General features: G+C 37.9%; 1 protein-coding gene across 1 annotated transcript; it reads right to left on the bottom strand.

The window, feature by feature from the left end:
- Positions 1-1,938: 1,938 nt before the first annotated feature.
- Positions 1,939-20,618, bottom strand: fhip2a (FHF complex subunit HOOK interacting protein 2). Its single transcript, XM_020933488.2, is given in 18 exon segments — positions 1,939-6,108; positions 9,039-9,142; positions 10,640-10,780; positions 12,910-13,053; positions 13,138-13,228; positions 13,687-13,833; positions 14,714-14,796; positions 14,798-14,878; positions 15,340-15,532; positions 16,103-16,179; positions 16,337-16,451; positions 17,152-17,348; positions 17,803-18,039; positions 18,128-18,250; positions 18,341-18,445; positions 19,098-19,267; positions 19,657-19,735; positions 20,483-20,618. Coding segments are annotated over 18 exon segments (2,244 nt in total). The 5' UTR covers positions 20,528-20,618; the 3' UTR covers positions 1,939-5,996.
- Between the last annotated feature and the right edge of the window lie 4 nt (positions 20,619-20,622).

Here is a 20,622-nt window from a genome sequence, read left to right as displayed (position 1 = left end):
TTTATTTGACATAGATTTTTGATCATTAGAAAGGACGGCACTTTTGTATCTCAGAAATAGAATGAACTTGGATTTTAGACAGCGCCTTTTACTGCACCATAGTGCCTATTTTTCATAATTTACAAATCACTGCAATTCAAAATGTATAGAAATGATCCAGATACTTCAATTTATAACTAGCTATAAATATATATTTGCTGTTTACATGCGGACATAAGTTCAGTTCAAGTCAAAAAGGGGAATTGATGAAAAATGTTGTGGTTTTAAATTTCAAAAGTCAAATTGTTATTTTCCTGTATTTGTGTTTCTTGTACAGATGTTTTGTAATAAAAACGAGCTAAAATGTATTGAAAAGTGTTAAAAAAATGACCACATCTCTTGTTGAAGAAGATATTTTTTTAATTGGGACGTTGAATGTTAAAACCATATTTGTAAACAGCAGTGATAACATATGAAGTCGGCTGAAGTGAAATAAATTATACCCAATGCCTTTGTGCACGAAATACTGGTGTGTGGATGTCAAGTTATTCTACTCAAATGAACATGCAGATTAATTTAAAGGTGCTACAATACACAACATTGACTCTTGTGAGCTCTAAGCCATGTTATAATGATGTCACTTCCTCGAAAACATAACCAGAGTTGTGTTTTGTTTCATTCACACTCATTTTAGTGATCCTTTATAATTACTGTGTATTTCCAAAGCTCAAAATGCTCTGTGTAGTTTTCAAGTTAACAGCTCCTTTTACCTAGCCTGATTCATCAGACGGTTTCACTTCGTAGAGACCGTCTGACCTCATAGCATTAGAATTCATTCGCTCGATGGTAGGTGGGTACTTTTTTTTAAAATTTAACCAATCGCTGCTATTTGGTCGTGACGTATGTAATGTATTAAGCTTTTCACAAATCTGGTAGAAAGAAGGGCAATAACGTCTTTCCCCTTGAAATTCACAAAACATTCTCTTTGTTCCAGCTTTAAATCCTCGATCTTGGGAATCATTGACAACACAGAATATATGGTTCTTCGCTGATTGGCTGGTGCCCAAACTCGCACTTCTGTTGTTTTTGCGAATCGTCTAGTGTATTTCAATCTAGTCGCTGCAGAGAAATTAAACTGAGCGGAGGCACTAGGTGGTGCCAGCCTGACTACCTTTTACCTTAGTTCAGTAGAGATTGATCATTTCAGTTCTGAAATTATCCAAATGCTCCTAGTGAAGGTGTATGGAGTTTAAAAACAAAGTGGAGCTCTTTGTGTATTACCACATGACATCACAAGGTGGAACAGTGGTTTTAGTTTTTCTAAGAAGAACTAAATATGCAGGTTCTGTGTGTTAAACATGAACATGAATGAAACAAAACACAACTCCAGGTATGTTTTGATGAGGAAACATCAGAAAATAGTGTAATATTGGCCCTTTAATGGTATGAAAAAAAAAATAATTCAAATGGGGAAATACATAGACCATTTCACTTAATCTAATCTTCTGAATAATAAAGTAAAGTTGATGTGACATTTTAAATATAAGTGAAATTACTTATTTTTGCTTCTAAAATTCCTTTTTTAAAATAATTACATTGTGCCGTGAACAATCCCGAGTTGTGACTTCATCTGAAAACTAAGGTCTATTCCAATTTGGATGTTTCTAATGAAAAACATGATTGAAACATGAATAGTCTGACATTACACTGAATGAGACGCATGATTTTGCTGTAATTTTGTTAATATTACAAAGATGATAACTGTGTGCGTGGGAAACAAATGAAAGCAATTTATTTTTTTAACCAATGTTTTTTTTCCAATCTGTTGAAAAGACAGTGACATATCTTAATAACATTTCATTTTAGTCACCAAAACCAGTGAGTGAAAGAACGATTTTCACCATAACCCATCTTGATAAAACCGAACTGTCCCAAGTTAATGTAACAAAGGATGCAGAGTAAACCACAAAGCAAATTATATTTCAGAAGCAACAAGAACAAAAATTTCAAATCTACAAAATTTCAAAGATCCACAGTGTCATAAGGCATTAAATCGTCAACAATTTTCTCTTTTTACACAAAGAAAAATAATGTATGGGCATGCATTTACACCAGGTAGTTTTTCTATATTGCTATTGTACACGTTACAATATACAACTGTACACGACCATTGGAAAGATTACAAAATGTGCATGATTCAATTTAAAAAGTTAAAAATAGACGCGTCACTCTTACACTTTATCTTTTGGTTTATGAAAAAATAATAATTTGGGGAAAGAAACAAAAGCTTTCACGATGGTTATTTACAAGATGTGCAAATTGGATTGTTGCATATGCGGCGTAGGTGCGTGAGTGACGGGTGGAGAGGAACAGAGACGAAATAGTGAATTATGGATTTTTTTCTTCTTTTTTTTAAACAAAAGATTAAAATGACAGACAAAACTCCAGCATTCAGAATCTGAGACGAAAGCATTCACACTGACACACAAAGGCATTGACATAATAGAGGAGAGAATAGGGTTTTGAAGTGGGGTTGCATAATGTATTTGGAGAGACTTGTTACCTAGAGCTGCTGAGGCGCTTTAAAAACACATGATTGTGAACATGTTTTTGATTAGCTGTGCAGTTCAGTAGGGCTGTGCAAAAATATCAAAATATCGTTATATCGTATCGTTTAATGTGATGATGCAGTATCGATATCGTGGGCTGCTGTATCGATATATCACCAAGAGTATTTTTTGGTATATTATTTTGTTACAGTGCTACAGTTTTGTGGAAGAAAACTCGTTTATGCCACACATTTGACATTTTCACTGTTTTGATGATTAAAATGTTTGTATTTCTTATGAACTTTGCAAAAGAAGTGGTTCAACAGAGACTTTTAGTATCACAGCCATGATTTAACCTTTATTTTTTTATTAAACCATATCAAATCGATTTGAAATATATCGTTTCAAACCGAAAGTGCACTGTATCGAGATATGTATCGTATCGTGGCCAATATATCGAGGTATGTATCGTATCGGTAGCTTCTTAATGATATACAGCCCTAATTGAAATATATCGTATTGTTTAATGTGATGATACAGTATCGATATTGGGGACTGCTGTATCAATATATCACCAAGAGTATTTTTTGGCTTATTTTACTCAATTATTTTGTTACAGCGCTACAGTTTTGTTTTTTCTTTAGTGGAAGGAAACTTGTTTGTGCGACACATTTGACATTTTCGCTGTTTTGATGAATAAAATGTTTGTGTTTCTTATAGAGGTGTAACGATATCCAAGTCTCATGATACGATTTTGTCACGGTATGAACCTCACGGTATGATATTTACTGCGATATTTTGTGGAGGCTAACAAAACTGTTAATATTCTAATTTTTTCTCTTAAAATGCCTTGACAAGGCTTAATCCAAAGAACTAAGACTTAAAAGTGCTTAGAACTGTTATTTCTTCTTATAGTCTGCACTAAAATGGAGCAAAGGATCATGGTCTATGTAGTTCCCTGTCTTTTTTTAGCTATTGCTGCACCAATAGCTAAAATAACTCTTAATTTAAGCAAAGAGACTTGTAATTCGATATATTGTGATGGTCCACGATATTATTGTGAGAACTTTGACGATACGATATCACAATATTTCGGTTATGGTTACATCCCTACTCACTGTACTAGATATCGTGGCTTATGTATCGAGGTACGTATCGTATCGGTAACTTCTTAACGAAACTCAGCCCTACAGTTCAGGTTTCTTGTTAAAGCAGCACTATGTAACCTTTCTGGCAGAGGGGTCACCATGTGGTAAAGTATAGCATTAAACATATTTGTCTCCACGACGATGTCACCAGGCCAAGTTACAGGTCAAATCCCTGGAGAGGCAGCCCCAGCTCACATTTTTTTTAAATAGTTTTTGAGCCACATGTGTAACAGAGAAGTTCAGTGTCATGCTGTGAATTATCCCTGACATAGAAACATCACTATGAGAACATCTCCCCATCAGAAAAGCTACATAGTGCAAGTTATTTTTAAAAACTTCCTACGGACAAATGTTTATAGATTAGATTCATACTGAGATCATATCTTACAAATCCAGAAATGCTATTAAATGAAACTAATTTATGCCACAGCCTCAGGACTAATGAAAAAGCTTAAGGTAGGTCATCCAGTGTGAAAACTAATCCAAAATCATTTTGAAATTACAGACCAATATTTGGAAAATTATAATGTCATCTATTAGTAATTTCCGAGCTGAGTGTAGCTTCACGTTTCTCCTTCGTTGGTAACTTTTTAGCGCAGAATCATCAATTTGAAGGATTAAACAGTTCACTTCATACAACCCAACTTCAAATTTCCCCACACAATTTTAGTCTCCTGTTAATACATTCAACATTTACTTTTTTTGACGAAACAACCGAAAACAAGTGAATCAGCGACACACAGCACCCTTTATATATTATCATCCAAAATCATGATAAATGTAATACTTATGGTAAATAAGACCAAGTTTATACTGTTAAACGCAGTATCTCTGTAATGATAAAATAATATATTAGAATAAGACTATTTATAAGACGCACAAGAGAGTCCCTTGGATTAAACACTGGCGAAAACTGCAAAAAAATAAAGAATCAGGAAAAATATAAGTTTTCCTTGAACGAAAACCAAAAATGTAACAAAGTAAAAAGTGGTTGTGCACAAAGTAATTATTTCTTTGATCGACATCCAGAGAAACCATTCAAGATAAGATTAAAGATGCACTGTGGAACTTTTCTGGGTGAGGACCAACCACCTGCTTGTTACCATGGAGATTGACATTCAGTATTTGTTCAAGGTGAAAAGAAGGAGTTTTTTTTTTTTTTTTTTTGCCAAATTACGGGTCAGATTTTTGGAAAGGCAACCCCACTCACTGTAAGGATGCGTGTTTTTAAATATATTTTTGAGAAATAAAAACACCTATAATTGAGTAAACAATAATAATTTGGCGATGGAGCCTTAGTAGAAAGATTATGAAGTGCATCTTTAACATTATTATAATTTTTTCTTTCAATCACTGTTACGTGGAAGACTGTGACGTGGTTAAATTGGTGAACAACCCGAATTTAAAACAGGTTTAGCTGAAGTCTACAAGCATATTTTCAAATAAGAACCCAAATCTTTTTCTGTAATCATTATTTTATAAGAAAACTGGTAGTATTTATCTTTACCACTTTATAGATTTGAATATGTTTCTCTGGATGTGACACATTTCGATGGTGAGATCTTTGGATGACGCAAACACAAACGCTGAAACAAAAAATAGATTCTGCTATTACAATAATTTCTCAACATTATTTTTAAAGGCATCCTGAAAGCAAAAGGTACAATAAATAAGAAATGACATTTAAAAGTGTTATGTAACTACGGGTACATATTGTTTTTTTTCTCTTATTGTCAAACAGTCGACACAGATGGGGTCTTGTTAAAATATTTTCAAAAAGGGAACAGTCTTAAAACGATGAAGTGTCCACATTAAGGCGATGAAGACTGGACAGGAAATAAATACAGGTGTCTATTTAAAAATGATAACTCTTTTGGCGGACAGAGGCAGTACCAGAACGGTCCCATACGCCTGATTTTGCTCAAATATTTTTAACATCTTCAAATCTTTAGACTGGGCAGTGTTTTGGCTACGATTTTCCATAGAAATCAAATACCAAATGACAAAACCTGAACTTGTGGACCAGAGCGTAGTCCTGGTTTAGTCCTTGATGAAGTTCTAGATGTTATAAGTATGCATATTAGACCCAGGATAGTCCAAAATATGTATCACAAGACCACAAACTTATAAGCTCTCCCAGCCATCTTTAAAAGGTGAGCAACTTTCTCTGTGGTACATTTTGTTGCACCTTACCCCACCTGAGGCAGAGCAGCACATGTTGGACACCTGTAGGGCGCCCCCCAGTGGTGAGGACCTGTCTCTCTCTTGGGGCAGACAGAGAAGCACAGATTTTGGTCTATGACAGGGTCTTTTCGAGGGGTTATGGCGAGGATGAGGCCGTGGCGTGGTATTTGACGAAGGCGATGGCGGCCAGCTCTTTGCAGAACTCCTCCAGCACGATGACGCCCTCCAGGAGAGTCATGTGGTCGATGCTGCGGAGACACGTGCAGAGGGACATTTGAACTGAGAACGTAAAATGGGCTAGTCTGAATAAAAACATTATAAGATCAACCAACAAAGCTCGCCTCTCCTCTGCTCAGAACATCTCTCTCTTCACCTCTCCCTCTCTACGCAACCTCGGTATCATAATGGACTCTACCTTCTTCTCATTCAAAGCCCGTCTCTGCCCCTCTCCCTCTCTCAGCCCACCGCAGAAATCCTCATTCATGCCTTTATCTCCTTCAGACTCGACTACTGCAATAGCCTTCTGTACGGTCTCCCCTCCACCCACCTCTAAAAACTTCAAGAGACCGCATTCAATACAAGGTCCTCCTCATCACCTACAAGTCCCTCCATAACCTGGCACCTCCCTGTCTCTCTGACCTCCTCTGTTGACACTGACCACCTCACTCCCCTCATCAGGACAAAGCACCGGACCATGGGGGACAGAGCCTTCGCCGCGGTCGCCCCCTCCCTCTGGAACTTACCCCCACAACCCATCAGGATCTCGGACTCACCGCAACACTTCAAATCACTACTAAAAACTCACCTGTTCAAGCTGACATTTCTGCCCGCGATTCCCCTCGTTTTCTACAGTGTCACTTCCAATTTGTTTGTAAAGCACGTTTGAGTGTCCAACAAAGCTCTACATAAGTCGGATGTATTGTTATTATTATTATTACTAACAAATGCAATGTGGATGAGGACTGCACACAAAGGGCGAGTTTCAGCTGACGTCATTGCCCGCGTTGCATGCTGGGAAATATTTTGGTCGGAGGCAAGAAACACAATAGCGGTCAAGCACAGTGCGTAACCTCGCGTATTTATCCCCGATAATGGTAAATTCTTGCTTCATTATCGGATGCACAAATAGAAGCACGGAAGAAGGAAAATGTCTTTTTCGTATTCTGAGTGAAAAGAACCGCTAACGGTGAATTAAATGGCTTTCAAACATTCGCAGAGCAAACGTAGAAGATCGTAGCAAACCATGGACTCCAACAAGTTCAACAACGCATCGAGACCTTGGAGGTTTTCATCTTTTCTGCTGTGAATGGCCCAGGAGTTTCCACCAAGTAATTGTGGATATCGCTGAGGTGAATATTTAGCCAGGTAGTTGGCGAGTCTGACCAGAAATTTGGTTTGGTCCACCTTTTGTCGGGGTTGAAAAGGGTGATTTGGCGTCCATCGATACTTATGACCAATTTCTGATCAAATCATCTTCGGTCCTCTACCGTTAGTGTGGATAAATAACCGGGATCAATACCCTTTACATGCTTTCTCGTTCCGTCCGTCATGATGAATTAGTGTTTCTTGCCACCGACCAAAATAATTTCCAACATGCAACGCACGCTTTTGTCAACAATGAAACTCGCCTATACATCGCAATCAAATCAAAAGCGCAATTTGAGAAAGAGGTGCAATAGGCTCTATTCACATTACGTCACAAACCAGAAAAACGTTTGGAAAGATGTGATTACAACTTCCAGTGTAGTTCCTGACACTGGGCTCACCAAACCAACTGTGATCAAACCCAATGAAGTAAATGTGATCAGCGGTAAAATGAAGACTGCATACATATGTGCTGTTTTTATTTGGAATAATCTTGAATTTGGCGCCTCATCTCTTCGCATGTACCCAGTGCGCTCGGAGTTGTGTGCTGGTGGGGAAATGATGAAAACTGAGGTAGGGTTGTAATTGTTGATTAGCTGAACATAACGGAACACTACAATGACATTTAGATAAAGCAAATTGGGACATTTTCTCATTTTTCCTAGAACAGAGCCCACCAAAATTTGTAATCTCTTCTTTCCACACGTCTTCCTGGTTTGTGACGCAAGCGTGAAAAGAGCCTATTGTCAAATCACAAAGGCTGTAAGTTTTTAGGCAACAGAATATCCTCTGATGATCCTCTACATCACTACAAATTTATGGGGAAAAAATGTGTAATCCCCGTTGTCTAGAAATGAATTATCTTATCAGTTCATTTTTCAGTCTTCTATACATTTTTTAGTATAGTGGCCAAACCGCCCCTGTTGTATTCTCACAAATCACCACTTGATGCCATTTCTGTTACTGCTCCCTGACAGTAGAAAACCAGGGAGCACAGGTAAGTCTGAACAAAGGTAAAAGGTAAAAAGAGAGAAGCGGAGGAACAGGTTTCTGCCATTTACTGATAAATCAATAAATCAAATAAGAACTCTCACCAGACCTACTTTTTAAACATATCTTTCAAATCTAATTGCTATACTAGTCAGAAAATGTTCACTTTTGATTATGTATGATTTTTCTGCCAGTGTGAACAGTGACAGTTGACCCAATTTTACATGACACCTTCAGCTACCACAAGAAACACTGAAGTCAAGAAATACACAAAGTATTTTCAACCAAACTGCTCCCATTGCTGTGAAAACGTGGCAAAATCAAACCTTCCAGTACACCTGGGTCCAAAAAAGAGCTGCAAGGTTAATCGCAATCAAATCTAAACTGCAATTTTAATGGACGCAATTAACAAATCACAAAGGTGCCATCATTTCCTCCAGAAACAAATATCCTGTCTTATTCTGCATACAAATCCCCTGTAGTTTAGATTTGTGCAAGCATGTTCTGAAATTTGATTCTCATATCAGTCTTTCAAATCTTGTTATTATTAGAACATTATTAGAACAAAACATTATTAGAACAAAATCACAAATCCAACTGTAATCGTCATGCATTTCTGATCACAGTTACATATTCTTCCTTTTTTCTAGTCCAGAATAAACTGAACTGCTACCATGGGACTTATGGTTTGGCTCATAGTTTTGCTTCATCTCTTTCTCTTCCGCCCACAGAATAAAATGACCACTCTAGTTGCTGATACAGGAGTGACCCTGAGTGTACTAGGCTAATAAAAGACTTTTATTTATACTCATTGTTCACATACTTGAGTCCCTCTGGCTCCAGTCCCAGCAGCCTCTTCCTCACGAGCAGCAGTTTGGGCGTGAAGTCTGGGATTCTCTGGATCCTCAACATCAGATCACCCACCACCTGAAAACACACACCAAATATTTAACAAATCTCTTCATATCTATGCACATAATCAACATGTTCTTCAGTGAAATAGAGCACATCAAGAACAAATAAGGAAAGACCAATTCAAACTCACAAAGAACCAAGATCTGTATGCAGAAGTGAAGCTCTTTTTGGCTTGATCCTTTCTAGCTGATCATCCACATTCCCTGTAGCCTGATTCATCAGACGGTTTCACTTTGTGAAAACCGTCTGCATTAGAATTCGTACACTCGATGGTAGGCAGGTACTTTTTTTATTTAACCAATCACTGCTATTTGGTTGTGATGTATGTAATGCCCTGCTAACGGGACTAACTGGTATATTAAGCTTTTCTCAAATCCCGTAGGAAGAAGGGCAATAACGTCTTTCCCCTTGACAAAATTCACCAAACATTCTCTTTGTTCCGGCTTTAAATCCTCGGATCTCGGGAATCATTGCCAACACAGAATGTATGGCTCTTCGCTGATTGACTGGTGTCCAGACTCACATTTCCAGGGTTCTTGCAAACCGTCTAGTGTATTCTGATTCCTGACCTAGTCGCTGGAGAGAAATTAAATTGAGTGGAGGCACTAGGTGGCCCCAGACTAGCTACATTCCTGGTTTAGGGGATGTGACACTAGCAGTAGGCCCTGCTTTGTCTGAGGCTTTGTTAGAGTTTTATCTGAGCTTTAATTTAACACAATGTAATCAGAAAAAACTGACTTAACTAGAACTACACCACATGAGCTGATTCGTGCTGTTAAACAAGTCCCCCTCAAATAACATTAAAGTCACAATCTGGCAAGCATTAGAAAACTGTTTTTTTTTCTGTTAGTCACTCTCACCTTTTTGTTAAAAATCAAACAGCTAAACAACTGTCGCACTGATCACAGGCTTGTGAAAATGTGTTGTTTGAAACCATTTTGTATTTTTTCTTGAGTTTTCAAACTATCTAAAAACTTTTTTGGCTCTATCTCCATGGTGAACATCTGCCATACACATACATGTAGAGCACCCACAGTGTTATCTACTTTTTGCCCTTTCATCCATGAACTCGACAACTGTTGTTCCAGAGATTATCAACGGTACATTGGCAGCACATTTGTGATAATTGACTAAAATTCCTTCTAAATAGAACAGTCATGATAATTACTATATCAACTTGTGGTTCAATTAATTGCAGCTGCATAATATTTTTCAGGGCTCAACATTTATTATTCATTTTGTGTATACTGTACTGGTGGTGCAATTTGCAATACTTTGTAGAAATAAAGAAAGATCAGAGCTGTACAGGTCTGAATATAACTAATAGACACTAACTACTAAATGCTTTTTATTTGAGGCAGTTCATGTTTTGGGGATACTGTATATTTTGAAAAGGGTTTACTGGGATTATCCTGCTTTTTAAAGTACTATCAAAATTATCATGTTATTTTCAGGCGCAGTATTTCACATTTCAAACTGTTATCAGCTGGTGACAGGTCCACGTCTTACCCTGACGATGACGGAGAAGAGAGACCTACAGCCTGGGGCCAGGTTGATGTAGGGGTCCAGGAGGTACTCATGCAGGTGTGGGTGTGGTAACAGAGACAGTTTGGATAGCACCGCCGTCACCTGCAGGTTTACGTCATACGGCTGCACACCAAGAGGAGAGAACACAGGATTGGTTAATTTAAAAGGCCCATATGGCATAACATAAAACATAAACTAAAAATAAACATAATTTTTGAATTATCAGTTAGTCTTATATTTTACTAACAACAAAACCAGATATAAACATGAAAAAGATGACAGCTATAGTGGTGCTGTCTTTTCTATAAAGTGCACTTATTGAAAATTTGAACAATTTACCAAACGAGACAAGGTGTAAAAAAAAAAAAAAAAAAAAAAAGTTGTAAAAAAAAAAAATCATCATAATAAAAGAGCACAGGTGGGCGGAAAGGCCTTGAGTTAGGCAAATACTGTGGCACAGAATAATGAATTTGTCCTTTCAAAAACTAAGCCAAAATTAATCAAAGGGAGTTTAAAAACGAGTCGATTCATTTGTTAATAATTTCTAAAATGTCCAAAATGTCCAAACAACAGTGTCTGTGAAAATGAGGTTTTATTTCCGCAGACAGCTGGAGTTCATTAGTGTCGTTCAATCACAGCTTTGCACCATCAGCAGCACATTTACATTTTCTATTACAGTTTCCCCTCAGCAAAAATCATACAAGCCTGAAAAAACAAGCTTGTAATCTTCAGTCAAATACAAGAGGTCCGGTAAAAGGCATTGTCCTGATTGAACAAAACATGATTAGTCTAATTGTCAGAAAACTCGGCTTTGAAACTTTTAAATTAATTAGGCCCATTAGTTTAATCAAATAAATCAGGTTTTGATTTAAGAAGTGGTTCTTTAACAGCAGGTCAACTATCAGCGTCACTGATTTGGGGAACAAAATGTGGCTTCAGACGTTCTTTTCTTTCAAACTTAATAATGACATAGCGTTATGTAAAATTTGTAATTCCAATAATTTTTCTGTACATACATTTCAACTGGAAACTGCAATATTTATCTTAAATGGATTAATAATAGTTTCAATTGACTTCCTATTCAAAACTGCAGAACTATGTGACATTTTTCAACCCTACATAATCTGATCCAGAGTCAGATTTTTAAATAACCACAAGCACAGATGTAGATGAAGATAGGGGATTAGGTGAAAACAGAAATTTCCTGAGTACTCGAGCCTCAATGCAAGACAATACAGGATTGCTGCCCCGGCACAGCTCTCTCTCTTCCCGACAGCCGCACAGACCGACAGCTCGTCCACCAGAAAAATTATATAGTGCACGTTTAAAATTGGATATTCTGACTGATTCTAGAGACAAACTATAGAAACTAGGCCATAGGTCATGTGGCTTTTATGGTCAAGAGCTAAGACTGCATAAAAACAGTGTGTCTTTAAATTTCTTAAAAGTGAATGATTCAAGAGGCAAAAGTGTAAAAACTAGGGCATAGGTCTTATTGACTTTTATGATCGGGCACGTGAGTGAATGTTCTGCAAAGTTTCACGAATTAATCTCAAAATAATTTTTTTCTCCCCACAGTAAAATTTGTGCATTCCCATAGGTGGCGCTCTAGCACTGATAATTGTGTTTGACATATCAATGGAATCATGGTTATGCAGTGTATAACTGATAGAAATTTCAGCATGATCAGACTAAACATGTGTGTGTAATAAATTTTACAATATATTTGGGGGGAGTCTTTGTGCCCCTGCTGGTCAACCGTGAAAAATGCCCCTTGTCCGTAATTTTTTTTTTGCTCATAATCATGCATAGAATTAAATCTCTGAATTTGGTACAAATTTGATATTGTTGATGTTTCATGTCTATGCTAGGGGGCGCTATAAAGTTCACTTTTATTAGATTTCATATTTCATTACATTCAGGTCTGGATCACGCAATTGCGATTTGAATTTGAGGACAATGCCTGTGGCCATGAGAGGTCACCAAACAAACAGGAAATCAACGTGGTTTTCTCCAGCGTGCTATGGGCAAACCGTACGGAGTATCCCAAAAAGCTGCTGATAATTCGTTAATGGCTCAGGGTAAAAAACTGGGATCAGTGTAGTATAGACCTGTTACAGTGCAAGTTTAAACTAAAGATCCCCTCTCCCACCCAGACTGACAACCTACACAGACTGTGATATTAAGAGCACTTGTGCAAAGTCAAACTTTAGATAAGACAGAATAGATAAGATTACAAACTGTCTACTCACCTGATCGAGGATACGTCCCATTCTGTCAAACAACACCTTCAAAAAGTGCCCCTCAAAAAACGGTAACTCTAAATTACACTTTTCTAGAGGTTTAGGGTGTCCTCTCCAGTCCCAGCGCAGACACACGCCACAGTAGTCTTTGAACTGTACAGACACATTGGGAAATATCATTAGGAACTGACAATTTACACATTAAAGCTCAAATATGGAACATTATGGTCAGCTTACCTGTCTGTGTGCATCTCTGAGGTAGGTGTCGTAGCCTGTGCCTTCCACGTGATAAGACGACTTTGCCTCATCAGGCACCAAACACAGAAAACTGTAAAAATCAAAAGACATACAAAAAGGTTTAAAGGTGCACTTTGTAACTTGCTGCCTTTCTCTCCATGGAGATGTTATTGCCTTGCCCGAACATTTCACAGTGTAGCATTAAACTTGTATTTCTCTATGGAGACAAACAGGTAAGACTACAAGGGCAATTTACAGGTCAGATCTGTGGAGAGGCAACCCCACTCACATAAATTGTTGTTGTTTTTCCAAGTTTTTTAGCTATAAAAATCCTTGCAGATGACTAAATGCAGTGCTGCGGAACATTCCAGGCAATTATTCATGTTCATTGATATTATTATGTGAGTTTAATTGTTTTTTTTTAAATTCATAGACAAGTCAAAATAAAGTTGACATTTCTGCTTTTTTGTTTATAGAGCCATTTTGACCAACAACATATAACGGAGGTAAGCATTACATCGAAGAATAACTATACCTCGAAATACTCACCTGTTAACTATCTTATGAACCTCCGTTTTGCCCTCTGATTTTGAGTGGTCCGGACTCAGCGGGGGCGACGTGCTCAGCCAATCAGAGCCAGACAACCGGCTGTCGGGAGAGAGGTCATCACCGAACAACGGGTCCTCCTCCAGGTCTCTGTAAGAACAATATAATTTCATCGTCTGCAATTTTTAAAGCTTTAACCTTTACAATCTTTACTTATGCGTATGTTGTTTTAAAAGCATGTATGTATTCTGAGTGTATTTTTAAAGGTGCACTATTGCTTATATTCCACAGTATGGCATTAAACTAATAGATTTGCAGTTGTGTTTTTGTTTTTCAAAGGTACCTCTCCACTGACGGGACCTGACACTTGGCTTTCAGGTGCCACCCATTTATCCTCATGGAGAGAAGTACATTTAATTCCATACTGTGGAGGCGTTGGACCTTTCACCAGAAGTCCATAGTGCACTTTAAATTTGATTTGGCCATCACAAGAGCAGAGAATATCTTGATAGATTGAATTGATTATCTAGTATGGGCTTTGTTACATGTTGATAGTGAATGCTTTTCTGTCAGATTAAAGCCACTTTATAATCAAACACACAGTTAGTTATGAGATGATCGTTTGAAATGTTTCACAGGATTGGAGACAAACAGTGTACAGTCTGCCTCAAAACTCAAAGTTATAATGCTTTGATTTTTTTTGCCATGTTGCTTATTACTAGAAGTGAGATTTTTGTCTTTCTTGAACCCATAGAAAAGAAGATCACTGTAATTAACAAAGCCCATTTTCCTGTGGTTCATATCAGGTAAAGACGTCAACAAAACCTTTCCTAATTATTCACAGCTGACATTTGATGCATTACCATAATCCTCTTAATCACTGCTTATAATTATTGTCAGACGCCACACACACGCAGCAGACAGCTCAGCACAACATGAAATGGCACATCTCTACAGAAACACAGCTACATTCATGCACTTTATTTTATTATTTGGCATCATATTTTGGGGAGCGGAGGGTGGTCCTTACACGGCGTCATGGGGCTGCCCGTTCTCTATTGGTTCTCGTTCATCCTGGGGTTTATTCTCCAGGTAGTTCCTCTCCTCCAGAACCTCGGAGCACAAGGTTATGGAGGATGTGTTGGTTTGGTTTTTGGATGAGCTGCTCAAATAGTCGCAGGGTCATGATGCTGATCTGTGGACAAGAAAATAGGGTTACTTATGTTGGTACATATTTTTTACCTTTATATTTGATAATTATTTTTGTAAATTACCTAAATATGTATTTTTAAATCAATTTCTAAAGTGTTGTTGCCCACCTTAGCCATGTGTAGCTTTAGTCAGAGTGGTACAATTGTAGTCATTGTATATTTCATGACAAAAAACCCAAACAAAACCTAATTTTACTTGAGAATTTACTTTTGAAGTTAGCACACTGTTTCATTAATAAATTGCTATTTTTTAGACATATATATAATATGTGTGGTGACTGATGCACATGTAGTGAACTAGTTAAGAAAAAGGGTACTCTTGAAATGCGTGATTGCTGGCTTGCTGGTAAAATTGATTGGTAAAACAGAGCAAAATCACTGCAGATCTCGTTAATCCATATTATTTAACTTTAAGATCTGCCTAGAGAAGCCTGGATGGACAAACCTCATCCGAGAGGTGGTCACAGTGCTCTATGAGTCTGTGTCTGAGTGGGTTTTGTGTGATGGTGGCGGCCGTCTCGGGATCCTTCTCTTCCCCCAAAAGAAAATAAACCATCTCCTGCATCAGTGCCTCAGAGGAGACCTGTCTGATGATCCTGTTCAGGAGAGCCGTGGAGGTCAGGATGCCCACCTCAGACCTTTAGATACAGAAAAAAATATGAGCAAGGGGCTATGACTAGAAAAATACACATACAAGCAAAGAGTTAAGAGAGGACTAGAGCAAGGCCTGTGTAACTGATAAACAACTTGTGACATGACAGGAATGTGAAGGAGAGATTGCTCAACTGTTTCTCTGTAATGTTGTAGTCCTGCATGTGGTTTAGCATTAGAGGTGTGCACAAAAAAGGTATCATGATAATATTTAGCATTGTGATACAGCTAACCATCTGCCTTGTAGTGTTAAATTTATATTAGTATGTACATTTTGACATGGGCTTTATTGAGATTGTACCACCTGATGACAGCCAGCTAAAAATAAACCAGGGAAATAAGTTCTGGCTTTGTTCATACGCATCCCTGCTCTGGCAAGTTAGATGTGGAGCTTTAGATGAATACATACCGTATAGCAAATTGATAGCAGCGTAAAACTGTACATGAAAAGAGGCCCACTTTCTCTACACGAATGTGCCTGAACTAAACCCACAGCAATGTGTTTGATTTAACTGTCAGTGCGTGATGATTGACTGAAGCCTGAAAGGAGCACTCACGTCTGCATAAGCTGAGGCTCCATCACCGCCACAAAGAACCGCTCCCTCACAGCTTTGGCCATGACAGTCGCTGCTGACTAAAAAAGACAGTGACAAAGACGACACAAAACATTAGAGCTCTGCCTCCTGCCTCCTCTCCAAATGAAGCTTTGTGGAGATGTTCTTTGCTGTTGTCAGTGACTACAATATGACACATCAAAACACAGTGACTCAGAATCAGACACTACCACAGACCTTCTGGGCCTCTTTGATGAGCTGGTCGCAGTAATCCAGCCAAGACAGGAAGGAAATAAGAGCGCGTTTGCCAGTGAAGACAGCAGCATCTTCTTTGAGATTATACACATCCAGACTGAACAGAGAGAAGATAAGGTTAGAAGGTGACAAAGGCCAAGTTGGTTTACTGAGAATCCTTGTTAAAAACACAAACGGTAAAAGCAACTTTGTTTTGATCAAGAAGTTCTCTTTCCAATTGTTTTTTCTCTGATATATTTGAATGGTGGAAGCTTACATGCCACCTCCATGGCAAAACATTTATCAACAATGAATGCAAATTAATTTTATGTTTTTTTTTTTTTTTTTAAATAGTACAATTACTTGTAAAAGAAGTGGCTTAAATTTTAAGACCTGAAATTCCTGAATGGATTTTTGATACACAGCTAAAATTCTAAATACTACTGAATAACTACTGGTGTTAAAGGCAAATTACAACTGTTTATGAACATTTTTTGGAATAAACTCTTTAAATTGAAGACATTTCTTGTAGGTGCCTCAGACAAGGAAGTATTGAATCTTGTCAGTTCTTGCCACTACTTGATTGATGTTGTAGCTTTTGGTCTGAGTGTGGAGTGACAGTACTTTCTATTGTCTGTACTTTATCATTTTGTGCCCAGTGTCCAAGAATTTCTATAAAAAGACAAAAAAAAGCTAATCTAATCTAAACTACTTGATGGAAAGTATACAAATAAAATGTATCAAAGACAAAAGTTGGAGTTAATTTAAGCATAAACTACAATTTTATATTTCAACAGACAAATGTACAAATTACCCACCCCCAGTTGACAGACTCCACAGTCTCGATGTCCAGAGGGTCGATGGACTGAGGGAGAGCTTTGTAGAAGGACACCAGTCGATCTGTGAGCAGCTCACACAGCTCTGTGCTCTCTGTCAGGCATTTGGCTGCAGCCGGCTCAGGTAAACTCACCAGCAACATCAGGCCCTCACATGCTTTCACTACTATCCTGCCATCCTGGGTGGGAAGGAAGAGACAATTCATCAGAAAAAAGGAAATACCAACAAACTGATAAATACACAGTAAGTGACAAAATCTAACAATGGACATAGGTCACAATTTGAAACCAAAGTAAAATTTAGGAAGAATTTAATTTCTTTCTTATAGATTTCATTGACTGTTTGAGATGCCTTTCAATGAGGTCTTAATTGTAGTATTATAGAAAATTTAAAAAATTTGAAAAATTGTGAAGCAAATTTTACAGAAAATCATTATTTGAGTTATTGCTTTCAATTAACAAAATGAATTTTTTATTTCTTGTTGAATTAGGCATGGCAACGGTCCTCAGTTACCAATGATGTATTCAAAAAATAGCTTTTACATGGGACAAGGTCCTGACAAAATCCTTATCCATATTAGGAAGGAATCATTTGAAGGATGAATGAATAGACTTAATAATAGTATTCCTTACAGGGCTCTTGGTGAGGTTGAGCAGTGACGTGACCAGGTTGTAGTTGCTGCTGTTGTTATTGTTCCTGGTTGGACTTGAAGCAGCAGCAGCAGAAGTAGCAGCAGCAGCAGCAGAAGCCGCCTGTGGCTCTTCAGGTTTTTCAGGCGTCTGAGCTTGGCCAGTGTCAGGGGATAAAGCATTATCTTTACCTCCCTGTCTGCCGCCAGGAGGCAGAGACTCAGGTCTTTTCAACTTGTTCTGTAAAATCAATGCCATAATTATATATATATTTATACACACATTAAAATAAAGTAATTTCACTTAATTTGGTTGTAGCATCCCCTACCTCAAGAAAGAAGTTGACGAGATATGGGTCCTGCTTGAGTTTGGAACAGACTATGCAAAGAAATTGTATCTCCTCATTTTCTGTTGGTGCAGCAAGTACCTCCCCACACAGACGGATCAGTTTCTGCAGCATAAATAATCAGCAGTTAGCATTCGGCACCAGGCTACTTCTGTCAAATAAGCAGAAAACCACAAAGCTGTCAGCACATCTCACCTGTACAGGTCTATGGACATTTATGTGTGGAAGAAGAGGCTGACGGATGTGTGCCAAAAGCTTTGTATAAAAAGTGAGCACCTGTTGTTTCATTCCAGGAGGGCACTGCAAAAAGAAAAAAAAAAAAAAAGATGTTCTGTTTATATCCAAAATACATCACCAGTCACCACACTGAAATTTAACACCTGATTTCAGTATTAAGGGAAAGGCTTCATACTCTATACTAATTTCAATACCCCGATGATAATAAATTTAGAGGATAGAACGTAATTTTCAGTTCATAATACAGTAGTTAATATTGGACTTGTATTAGTTCGGACATAGAGCAAGACTATTGTAAGGTTGTACAATAAAGGTCCAATTTTGTCCTGTTTATGTGATTTTATGCAGTATTGATTAAGGATGTGACACAACCAATATATCGTGATATCGTATCGTCAAAACTCTCCCAATAATATCATGGGCCGTCACAAAATATCAAATTACGAGGCTGTTCGCTTTATATTATTATGGGGGGGAGTACATCGACCATCATCCTTTGCTTCATTTCAATGCAAACTACATGTTAAATTGCTTAATTCTTTGGATTATGACACTAATGATTTACAGCATTTTAAAAGAGAAAAGTGGCATATTCACAATTCTGTTACCTTCTGCAAAATTAGTATTTTAATATTTGAGTTATAGTACGAGTTAGTATATGTATTTTCATTATGTATGCTAAAGTGTAAGTAAAGTAGTGGCTATAATTGCTTACGTCCGCCTTGCCCAGAGTGTACAGAGTCTCTAGTATTTTATGGTGCAGTAGATACTCCATACAGGGCCCCGTTTCTCCAGACTCATGCTCAGCCTCCTCCTGGGTCAGGATGTCCAGCATCTGTTCCAGGTGAGATGGGATGTTTGTGTCTGTAACTGGAGCTTTATCATCTACAAGGACAAATAACAATAAAGTAATATTACTGCTATTGCTTAACAAAAGATACGTTTTTGTTTTCAGCAGATATTGGTGTTAATATATGTACATATTTACATCAATATTAGAACGCCCTGTAAACTATTTAGTTTTCCAAAAATGCAGAGAATGAAATGACAGACTATAGGCCTGTGTTGGTTTGGTAAGTAAAAGCAGTCAAGAAGTAGATACAAAGCAAAACTTTGGTTACAGTGCATTGTGTAATAAGTGAGCATGGATTTTCACTTCCCACTTTTCATTCAATCAGAGATAAAGTGACAACAACTATAATAATAATTAATAATAAAAATAATAAAACCAAAATCAAAGCCAGCGAGGAGTGTTTTGTGCCATTTGATCTTACCAGATGTCTCAATGTAATAATGTGTAATGGCCTTCCAATGAAAAACAAAGTCCTCTTGCAGGGGCAGTGAAGGGGCCAGCTGAAAAAAGAAGCAACAGGAATAAATTACAGTTCAAGGTGAACTATTTTTTAGTTCAGTGCAGTCCCAGTGTGCAAAGAGAATAGTCTGCGGTCTTATCTAAGAGTTATTCTGGATGAAAGACAGCTATTGGTCATTACCAGCTCAACAACTAAAGTTACTTTCATTGTTTGCCATGAAGCAGCTCAGAACAGGTTTGAGGAATGTCATAACTGGTTAAGTATAATATTTGCTAAGTACCTCCCAAGCAGCTCAGGGGTAGGAATAAAAGTCCCATTAGCACAAAACGATACAAGCAGTGACAGGCTATGAAAAATACTCCAGGGCTCCACTTTACGTAACTGACCTGAGATCTCCAAATCACTTATGATATGATGCAGCTGTTTGGTCCATCTGAGTTAGCCTAGCTTCTTGTGGCTACCTGGAGCTAACCTTAGCGACTAACTAGCACCTCTTGCAAAACACAATTTAACAGGAAACATCCGCCGTAAATACGCATGTGGCAGTCAGATGTCCTGTTAGTTAAGGCTCATGGTCAAACACTGTGATGGTCGCTGGGACTCTCTGCTGCGGCGAACAGGTGTAAACAAACAACATAAACACAAAACGCTAACACTAGCTGCGGCTACTTTGTTAGCACAGATGCTAACAGCCGTGACATGCGTGATCAAAGTCTCTGTTTAGAAAAATCCTACAGGGGAAACTCGTGAAACTGGAGTCATATTGTGCACTTCATCTCACACTTACCGCTTCGACTGCATGTTGGAGGATGGACGTAAATTTGGAAAACATTTTGTTCTTGGATTGGACTAGCTTTTCTCGAGAAGACCTAGAGAAATCCTCTATCTTCTTCTTCCTGCTGCCGCCTCGATCCAGATTGGAGGTTT

Source organism: Boleophthalmus pectinirostris, unplaced genomic scaffold, assembly GCF_026225935.1.
Source record: "Boleophthalmus pectinirostris isolate CB_2022bp ecotype Guang Dong unplaced genomic scaffold, ASM2622593v1 HiC_scaffold_5, whole genome shotgun sequence".
Classification (NCBI taxonomy): domain Eukaryota; kingdom Metazoa; phylum Chordata; class Actinopteri; order Gobiiformes; family Gobiidae; genus Boleophthalmus; species Boleophthalmus pectinirostris.
Note: the sequence above shows the minus strand (reverse complement) of the source record. Positions and strands in the feature narration are given on the sequence as shown.